At 39.8% G+C, this 10,450-nt stretch overlaps 1 protein-coding gene and 1 pseudogene across 4 annotated transcripts in view; both read left to right on the top strand.

Moving 5' to 3' along the window:
- Nek5 (NIMA related kinase 5) overlaps nt 1-10,450 on the top strand; it is an 80,683-nt gene that overhangs the window by 15,812 nt on the left and 54,421 nt on the right. For all 4 annotated transcript variants that reach the window (XM_029570581.1, XM_029570580.1, XM_029570576.1 and 1 more), the window contains exons 5-10: nt 1,128-1,214; nt 4,479-4,533; nt 6,659-6,859; nt 6,934-7,015; nt 7,833-7,963; nt 9,995-10,176. In XM_029570581.1, the coding sequence (XP_029426441.1) occupies nt 1,128-1,214; nt 4,479-4,533; nt 6,659-6,859; nt 6,934-7,015; nt 7,833-7,963; nt 9,995-10,176 (738 nt within the window). The remainder of the gene's footprint in view (nt 1-1,127; nt 1,215-4,478; nt 4,534-6,658; nt 6,860-6,933; nt 7,016-7,832; nt 7,964-9,994; nt 10,177-10,450) is intronic.
- On the top strand, nt 6,064-6,201 carry LOC115072776 (annotated as a pseudogene).

Here is a 10,450-nt window from a genome sequence, read left to right as displayed (position 1 = left end):
CTGTCCTTGTGGAGTTTTTAAGCCATAATATGTATGTACTGTACTTGTCATTATTATTATTAGTTTCTTATTATTATTTTGAGTGCTCATCATTCTATCAGAGGGCAATCACTCTACCAGCGAGCCCCATACCTAGCCCTAGCGTATGTTTAAAATTTTTTAGAAAATATATGTCTATGTAGAAATGACTTTTATAATATGGACATACTCTGAACAAAAGACTTTTAGCTAACCTTGCAACCAAAAAGTTAAGCTTATCTTAGCTGTTTATAACGTAGACAATCTCAGTGAGCCATGTGTTCCTAGTGTGACCTGGTCTTGTGACCTTCATGATCCTTCCTTGCCCTCCTCCCAAGATAGTGAATATGAATATATATGTTTTATATATCAAAGCACTGCCCACAGCACTTTTCTTATTGAAAATGGGATAATGAGCCTATTTGAGTTGCAGGCAATAGATGGTTGTGTTTGTGTGCTATTCTAAATCAGTGGGACTCAAAAAGGGCAAAGCTCTTCTGTGATAGGACATTTCTACTTTTACTTCCCATTTCATGCTAGATATACTGTTTCAGTAAAAGAATGAGTGAAGCCCTTGATTGAGAGCACAGTTCCAAGAGAAATCTGAAGGAACAGGTTCTCAGCAGTTTGGGTCCACTCTGGGCCTTTAAATGATGCTGAGTCAGGCTGTTTTTTTATTAAGGCATAACCATAATGTGGCTTTGCATAGTAAATGCCACATGTCTGTATTTATGTATATGTAATTTTTGAGATAGAGTCTCATTTGCCCAGGCTGGCTTTGACTTTGTTATGTACTGAGGCTAGCCTTGAGCTCCTGATCCTCCTGTCTCTTCTTCCTCAGTATGGGACTATAGGTGCATAGCCACCAAGCTTGGCTCACTCTCTGTCTCCATTATATATGTAAATGTATAGATTTGAGGGTTGAATTATAAGGTTAGAAATCTACTGGTTTTGTGACTCCATTATTTATATGACATGTCTTGCTTTCTTCCATGTGCATGGATGAAATCTTGTTATTTATTTTTACAATTTTCTTGCATACCCACATCTTCAGCCATTCTTATTCCAATAATAAACCATATATTTTACTATTTAATCTAATTTGCTAGTTCCATGGAACTTGCTCGAACTTGTGTTGGAACACCTTACTACCTGTCCCCGGAGATCTGTCAGAATAAACCATACAACAATAAAACGTGAGTTGCTCTTGGTTTGAAAGTGTCAGTCAAATCTGATGGGTGGTACCAAATTAAGATTTCAGAAGCTGCAGCTCTAACCTCTTTTCTTCTGGTATTTGTGCATTCTCCTTTCCTTTGTGTATGAAAAGAGGATTCCAGTGAATAACTGGCCAGTATTCCCTAAAGTTACAAATTTATTTAGGGCAAAGCAATTTTTCTTCATTTAAATATATAAAAAGATATAAAAAATAACATTACTTGGGGCTAGAGAAATGGCTCAGTGATTAAGAACATGCACTGTTCTTGCAGAGAACCCAAGTTCGAGTCCCATCACTTGGTCAGGTGACTCACAACTGCTTTTAACTCCAACTCTGGGGAGATTCAATGTCTCTGGTCTCTGGGGGCACCTGCACTCATGTATGTATACATACCCATGCACAGACACATGTACCCATAGATCTAATTAAAAATAAAAATGCATCTTAAAAAAGAATATCATTGAAAATGGAAGTTTCTATAGTGTCTACCTTTGTATTTTTATGTTTAGATTTAAAAAGATTTATTTTCTATTATTGTGTGTATATATGATGCATGTGATGGGCATGTGTGTGCTTCAGTGCATGTATGGAGGTCAGAGCACAGTCTGTTTTCTCCTCCCACTTTTGCATGGGTACCATTCAGGGTACTGAACTTAGATCATGCAGCAGAGCCATCTCAGTGGCTCCCTTTTTACAGATTTTTTCTGATGTTGGGGATTGAACCCAGGGCCTCCTGTGCACACAACATACATCTTCCACTGAGCCCTACTATTTATTTGTTTCTTATTCTGTTTTATGGAACAAAATGTTACATGACTCTAGAATCAAAAAGAACTCTAATTGGGAGCTTCAGCCTCAATTGTAATTCTGTCTTTTGCCAATGCATATGGCAATAAAAGGTGATGATGGGGTAGTTCTTTCCAGGTAAGGGAAGGAAGAACTTACCATTTTCCAAAGCTGACTTCTGTTGGAGGAGTTGAACTAGAAGGAGGACTGAGCTGCCTTTGGGAGTTAATTATCCATTTGTTTAGGAAATACTAGTGCTTATTTGGCTGCTTGGCCTTGTAAGAGATAAATGGGAGGAAAGCCTAAGTGGTAGAGATTTACAAGAAGAAGAATAACAATCTCCTTTCAGAATATGGTAGCAGACATTTTCATTCTCGTATTTTTTAGATTTATTTTAAATTGTGTGTGTGTATGCGCGCACACGTATGTGCATATATACAGATGTCTATGGAGTACAGAAGAGGGTGTTAGATCCCCTGGAGCTGGAGTTACAGGTCATTATGAGCTGCTGTCGTGGGTGCTGGGAACTGAACTCGGGACCTTTGGAAAAGCAGCAAGTGCGCTTAACTGCTGAGCCATCTCTCTAGCCCCTAGAAAGAGAAAACTGACTCCACAGGTTGTCCTCTGAGCTTTACATTACTCACACATGTGCACCTGAATAAATAAATGTAACAGATTTTAAAAGGATATATATTATTCTAACAGTGTGTGTATCCTCTGAAAGCCTTCACACTGATCAGGGAGATTTCTCTGCAGGTGTCTGGTGTGTAAATGCCATGTTCAATGCCACAGTAACTCAGGTGGATTTGTGGGTAGTGGGAGGTGGATGTAAGATCAGGAACCACAGCTGTACCTGTAGCAGCTGAACAGGGTTGGACTCCTGGCTGATGGCCCAAACCCTGTTGGACAGATCATCCACAGCTTCAATTTCCTTCCCACAAGACTCCACTTGTTCGCTGTAATCCTGGAGAGCAAGCTGTGTCTTCTTATCGATGAAGTTCTTGGCCAGTACTTCCTCTTCATCAAGGAGTAATCTGAGTTGTGTGAATTTCTCTCTCAGCCAGCCTTTACTTGCCTCTGCGTGAGCCTAAAAATAAGTCAATTGTAGACGATACGTTTGCCAACCAGGAAATACAGAATAAGTGACAAGAAAAACATCATAACACTTACAGAGTCCAGCAAAGTGGTCAACAAGATACAAAATGTAACTCATAAAAACTAAGGCTTTAGAGCTGGGCATGGTGGCACATGCCTTTAATCCCCATACTCCAGGGGGTGGGGGTGGGGCAAAGGCAGGTGAATCTGTGAGATGGAGGCCTTCCTGGTCTACATAGAGAGTTCTGAGTCAGCTGTGGCTAGAGGGAGACCCTGTCTAAAAAACCCCACAAGACAAAAAAACAAAACAAGTACTCACATCCCACTAGGAAATGTATGGAGAAATAGTTTTTTTGTTTTTGTTTTGTTTTGTTTTAAGACAGGGTCTCACTGTGTAGCCCTGCTAGTCTGGACCTCGCTGTGTAGACCAGACTAGCCTCAATCACAGAGATCTGCCTGCCTCTGCCTCCCAAATTCTGGGATTAAAGGCGTGCACCACCACACCCGGCCTCTAGGCCCATTTTTAAAAAATTATTTTTATTTTATGTGTATGAGTGTATTGCCTGCATGTATGTGAGTGCACCCATGTCATGCAATGCCACAGAGGTCAGAAGAGGGCTTCGGATTCGCCTGGAACTGGAGTTAAGGACAGTTCATAGCTGCCATGTGGGTGCTGGGAATCGAACCCGGGTCCTCTTCAAGAGCAGTCAGTGCTCTTAACTGCTGAGCCATCTCTCCAGCCCCATCTAGCTCCATTTTTTAAAAAAGATAAGTACTCACTATATAGCCCTGGCTAGCCTGGAACTTGCTATGTAGACCAGACTGGCCTTGAACTCACAGGGATCTGCTTGCCTTTGCCTCCCAAGTGCTGGAATTAAAGGTGTGTGCCACCAGCCTGTATCTTGTAAGTGCATTTTTCTAATGTTTATTGAAAACCAAATGCTATGCTCATTGCTTAATGTAACTTTTGCTTACCAAGATCCTTGAGTAGAATTTACCTTTCAAAATCAATTGCATTTTATCTTTTGAGTAAAAATAAATCCGCGCTGGAGTCTTGCCTCTCTCCTCAAAATTGCACCAATTCCCTCATACACACATTTTCCTTGGGCACAGTAAGTAGAAGTAAATATTGAGCTATCAGAATGTAATAACATTTGTATACCTATTGTCTGCTAGGATTCTGAAAAACTACAAGTGGCTCTTACTTTACCTCCTGTCCTCAAATTGATAGTATATCTGAAAGTCCTTGAACAAACTGACAAACCTAATGAAATGAAGCTATAAACACATAAAGCATTGTAAGATGTACAAATGTAAGAATTATGGACATTTTTCTGGCCTTGTAAACACTTCTCTTCTCTAGGGATATTTGGTCTCTTGGCTGTGTCTTGTATGAGCTCTGCACACTCAAGCATCCTGTAAGTATATTGATCATCAGATTCATCCTGAACTACTGAAATCACATATGTGAAATTAACTTCTAAGAGAAAAAGGTTAATATTTTGTTTTATTCAGTTGTTTAAAAATTATATGGATAGGCCGGGTGTGGTGGTGCATGCTTTAATCTCAGCACTCAGGAGAATCTCTGAGAGTTTGAGGCCAGCCTGATCTACATAGAGAGTTTTAGGCCAGCTGGGGCTACCGGAAAATTCTGTCTCAAAAAAGTGTGACTAGCAAGAATAGTTCAAGTGTTTGTGGTCCCTGCTATTCAGGAATTCAAGATGAGCCTGAGCAACATAGAGAATTTGTTTTTAAAAAGCCAACAACAAAATAAACTCAGGAGTTGGAAGCAGGAGGATTGAGAGTTTAAGGCCAGCCTGTGCTGCATAGCAAGTCCCTGACACACACATATTCTCTGTCTCTCTCTCCTCTCTGTCTCTCTGTCTCTCTTTGTTTCTCTCTCTGTCTCTGTCTCTCTCTGTCTCTCTGTCTGTCTGTCTGTCTCTCTCTCTCTCTCTCTCTCTCACACACACACACACACACACACACACACACACACATTTCTCTATGAAAAGCTTTTAATGACATGTCTTGACATAGAAAGATGTCCAGGTAATACTATAAAGTAGAAAGTCAAAAGTCCAAGTTGGAGGACAGTATGTGTAGCATGTATTGGGGCGTGCAAAATACTGTCTGCGAGGGAAATTCACTGGGTACCTACTCTCCATGATTTATTGGAAGTCATATAGGTATCATCTGCCTGATACAGCTAAACTTCCACATTCCCAGCAACAAACCATATGTCAACATAAACCATATTAACTGCACAAATATCTTATGCAGAGAGCTACTCTTAACATTTAGGAAGTTGTGGGGTTTCTTTTCAAATTTCAGGTTCCAGGACACTGTACAAAGCCAACACCCTAAGTAGGCCTTTCCAAAGACAGCCTGCTGTCAGCTCTTGTCTGTGCAGTTGCATCATTATTCCTCTTAGAGTTAGTGTCAAAGGCCACACGGCTGGTGTCGGACCAATACCTGCACTTTACTGCTACACCAGGCTGTTCAAAGTTATTATGTATAAATAACTGGTGCTTTCCTACAATGGGAGACTTGATAAGAGGTTTATGAGTAAATATTTATGTTATGGTGTTTGAAAAAGTAAAATTTCGAGTCAATATGACCTTAACTCTATAAAATAAACATTCTTAAAAAGATTAGAAGGAACTATAACTCTGGGTGGTGAAATTACACCTTTTCCTGTTTATAAGTTCCTATACCTGCCAAGTTTTGAATTGTTTTTTGTTTTTAGATAGTCTCACTGTGTGACCTTGGCTGGCCTAGAACTCACTATGTAGACCAGGCTGGCCTCGTAGGGATCTTCCTGGCTCTGCTGGGATTAAAGGCAGGGACCACTACCCCTGGCTCCTTTACTTATAAATATAAGTAAATATTATTTTGATAGTAAAAATTAAAACTAAAGGAAACATTTTTAGTTAAAAATTAAAACTATACTTACCTGGCAGGGGAGACACCATGACAGGAAGGTGATTTTCTTGGGAGGTGCTGACTCCTGCAATTTCCCCAAATTCAGGAAACTCAATTGCGTAATTTGTTGTAGTGGGGAACTGCATTCACACTCTTCCATGAAAAAAAAAAATTAAAACTAGAGTCTAGATATGTAGCTCATACTTAGCAAATGCAAGGACCTCAATTCAATTGCCAGCACCCAAACCAAAAGCAAAGTGGAAAAATAAAAAGTATAAAACTTGTTTTAAGTAACACAGCATCTCTTAAAGTAATTGTCTGCTCTATCTACTTAGGAGAATTAGTCGCTGATGACAATATAGGGCAGACCATATGCTTCTGTTCTGACTGCAGCTTGAAATGTTCTTGGGCTGGGGATGTAGCTCAGGAGCACTTGCCTTGCCTTGGTGCTCAAGGCCCTGGGTCAATGCCCAGCACCTTGATAGATGGCCAATAGACATACAGACAGACAGACAGACAGACAGACAGACAGACAGCTTTTGCTTCTGGTGTGTTTGTCACTTTAATGTCCTGTATGTAGCTTTTCTCTGATGTGGTATAATTACCCTTTCCTTTCAGTTTGAGGGCAACAACTTACACCATCTGGTTCTGAAGATTTGTCAAGCGCATTTTGTACCCATATCACCCAAGTTTTCTCATGACCTGCAGTCCTTCATACCTCAGCTCTTTAAAGTGTCTCCTCGAGATCGACCATCTATTAACTCCATTCTGAAGAAGCCTTTTTTAGAAACTCTTATTGGCCGATATTTATCTCCTGAGGTAGGTTTGGAGGCAACTCTGAATTTTGGCAGAGGTTTCAGAGGCAAGTCCTTCAGGCATATATTTGATTTTAGGTCATTCGAGAAGAATTCAGTCACACACTCATGTGCAGAACACGACCATTGGCCTCACAACCTGCTAGGAAGGCGGCCCAGGGTAAGAATGATTTAACCTTGTGATCAAAGAGTATCCACTGGGGACTCAGAGTGCAGTTCAGTGGTAGAACACTTGCGGAGCATGGTCAGGACTTTGACTTCTGTCCTCAGCATCACAAAAAATTAAATAATAAAAACAAAAATTCAGTTCTTAAGAGTATGGGTGGCACACACCTGTAATCCCAGCACTTGAAGCTGAGACAAAAGGATCACAAGTCTAGGCTCACCTAGGCTGCATCATCAGACCCTGAGCACTCGAGAGGCAGACGCAGGCAGATCTCTGTGAGTTCAAGGCCAGCCTGGTCTACATAGTGAGTTCCAGGACAGCTGGGGCTACCAGGAGACCCTGTCTCAAAAAGACCAAAAAAAAAAAAAAAAAGTAGTTATTCAGAACTGGGGATGTAGAGCTCAATTGGTAGAGTGCTTGCTTAACATGCACAAGGCCAACATGCACAACTAGAATTCTGGTGCTCAAGAGGCAGAGGCAGGAGGATCAGGAGTTTAAGGTCATCTTTGGCTACATGTAGAGTTTGAGGCCAGCCTGAAATGCATGAGAACCTTTCTCAAAAATAAAATGAATAAAAATAGATAAAAATAAAAATATAATTATTTCTAGACATACGTAAAAGAATACTGAAAAGATCATTTTCTGTATTTAAAAAGAATATTTTGTGGTATTTCGTCATTGTTTCTCTTACCGTATATAAACATCTAAAGCACACTTACTGTTGATTAGGTACAGCCTAAGTCCGTATTCTGGTGTCAGAATTAACGATGTAGACATTTTCTTTAAACTTGTTTTATTTTGGCTTAATAAGATTATAAAATACAGAGAGTAAGATTCCAGAAAAAGTGCCCACCAAGATCAAGGATATCAGTGCCAGTTCAAAGGAAGGAGGTGCGACACAGACACGAGTGGCGACCACCAGGTGGTGCACAGAAGCCCATAGTAAGTCCTCTACCCTACTTTGGTTTTTTTTTTTTGTTGTTGTTGTTGTTTTTGTCTTTTTAGTTCTGGAATCTCCTAACAGACTTGCCTGCTCATGTGTATATGGTACAAGCTAATTAATTTGGAGTTCCCTAGTATATTTTACTTATTGTAAAGCCATTTTGCTGTGAGAATTAAAATGTATTTCATTCTAATTGTTATTTTTTTTATTTATTTTTATTATTTATTTATTTATTTATTTATTTATTTATTTTTGTCTTTTTAAGACAGGGTCTCCCTATAGCCCAGCTGTCCTGGAACTCACTATGTAGACCAGGCTGGCCTTGAACTCAGAGATCCACCTGCCGCTGCCTCCTGAGTGCTGGGATTAAAGGCACGTGCCACCATGCCCGGCTAATTGTTAATTTTTAAAAGCCATAAATGTTATTTTTAAATTTTTATTGATATGTCTTTATTTATTTTTGGTGTAGGAGTACTGAGTAACATAGCAACAGGAAATACTGTGTTTACAGGAGTGGTGCTACACAATTGTAATTCCTAGGAAGACTAGGCCAGCCTGGTCTATATAGCAAGACCCTCTCAAAAAGGAAAAAAGTAAATAAGATGAAGAAAATAAACATGGGATTGTTGAGATGGCTCAGCAGTTAAGAGTACTGACTGCTGAAGCCAGACATGGTAGCACATGCCTTTAGTTCCAGTACTTGGGAGGCAGAGGCAGGCAGATCTCTGAGTTCCAGCCCAGCCTGTTCTACAAAGTGAGTTATAGGCCAGCTGAGGCTACAGGGAGACCCTATCTCAAAAAGACCAAAAAAAAAAAAAAAAAAAAAAAAAAAAAAAAAAAAGTTCTGACTGCTCTTGCACAGGACCTGGGGGTTTGTCTTCCTACCATCCACATGATCAACATGGCAGCTGACAATTATCTGTAACTCCAGTTTCAGGGATCTGATGGCATCTTCTGGCCTCCACAGGCATTGCATGACATGGGTGCACTTACATACATGAGATAAAATACTCATACACATAAAATAAAAGTAAATAAAAAACAAGGAAAATAAACACATACTTTATATTTAGACTGATAAGTAAACTTTAATGCATTTACCTTAGCATTTGGAGAAAACTACATGAAAACGCCATTTTTACAGGTTAAAGGTGGTCTAATATTTGTAATTCCATCTGCTTAAATCTTACATGTATGCACATGCACCATATAACATTAAAAAGAACAAAGAATGTATGCGTTACATATTTACAGTGAGGACAGTTCAGTTTCAATCATTTGGTTGTTCATATTCCTAACTTTCAGGTCAGAGGTCTTTCGCTTTCATTAGCAATGTTAAGTAGGAGCAGTTGGTGTGTCTCATGTTAAACCCAAGATACCTTGCTCTTCAGTACAAGGCCCGGATGACTGTCCTGTCTCCCAGCTCGTTGGTGTCTCCTCAGCTCTCCTCCTCCCATTTGTTCTGGCTGGGGATGAAGGAGTCACTGGGATGGTGACATGACTTTCCCAACTGGTGTGTGTCCTTGTTTTGGGGGATGAATGATTCTCAGTGACTCAGCATCTCCTTCTTTTGAAACCATGATGCCAATTTGCATCTGCTAAGTTTATTGGAAAATACAAATATTGTAAATCCTTAAATTTGTGAGTCACATGATAGCATCTATTCTCTCAGAGTAGTATAAAGTATAAATAAGTTTATGAAAAATATAAAGCAATAAGTATGACTTTAGATTTAGATCTTGGCTGGGCATACCACTAGATAAATACTTTTACACACTACCCAGGAAGTGTACATCATTCATATTGATGCCTTGGTAAACACGAATTCCTGTGCTATGGGTGCTTAGACTTCTAGTATCTTTCACCTCCAGAATTTGTGGCCTCTAGATCATTTTTCATAGAGCTCCTGCCTAGAATAAAATAACCAAAAATATACCTACAGTGCATTGTCTTCCTTGTGGTTACCAGCTGTCAATTACAGACTTAAGTTACATACTTTTGAAAAATCTTCTGTGTTTGTACTCTTCCAGATAAATATGGTAGACACTCCCAAAGTTGCTGCAGTTTGTGGACATTATGATTTTTATCATGCTCAACTTGACTTGTTGAGGAAGAGAGCCTGTGAACCAAGCTATCATTATGTTCCTCCAAAAGATTCCAGAATTGAGAATTACAACCAGAAAGAAAGGCATAGTCCTTCACCTACTCAATGGTAATGTGGTAGTCTAACCCATTGCTGGGGATGGAACTCAGGGCTTTGTGAATGCTAGGCACGTGCTCTACCACTGTGCTACATCTCCAGCTGCATGCCTTGATCTAAAAATGTCCACATTCTCATTTGTTTGGTTTGAGATAGGGTCTTGTTGTGTTCCAGGTATATCTTCACCTCCTGAACTCAAGTGAGCTACAGCATCTGTAAATGTTCTTTTTTTTCTATTTTTTATTTTTTTTTGGTCTTTTTGAGACAGGGTCTCCCTGTAGCCCCA

The sequence above is a fragment of the Nannospalax galili genome, unplaced genomic scaffold, assembly GCF_000622305.1.
Source record: "Nannospalax galili isolate Female #2095 unplaced genomic scaffold, S.galili_v1.0 scaffold1252, whole genome shotgun sequence".
Lineage (NCBI taxonomy): Eukaryota > Metazoa > Chordata > Mammalia > Rodentia > Spalacidae > Nannospalax > Nannospalax galili.
This window is presented reverse-complemented; position numbering and strand designations above follow the sequence as displayed.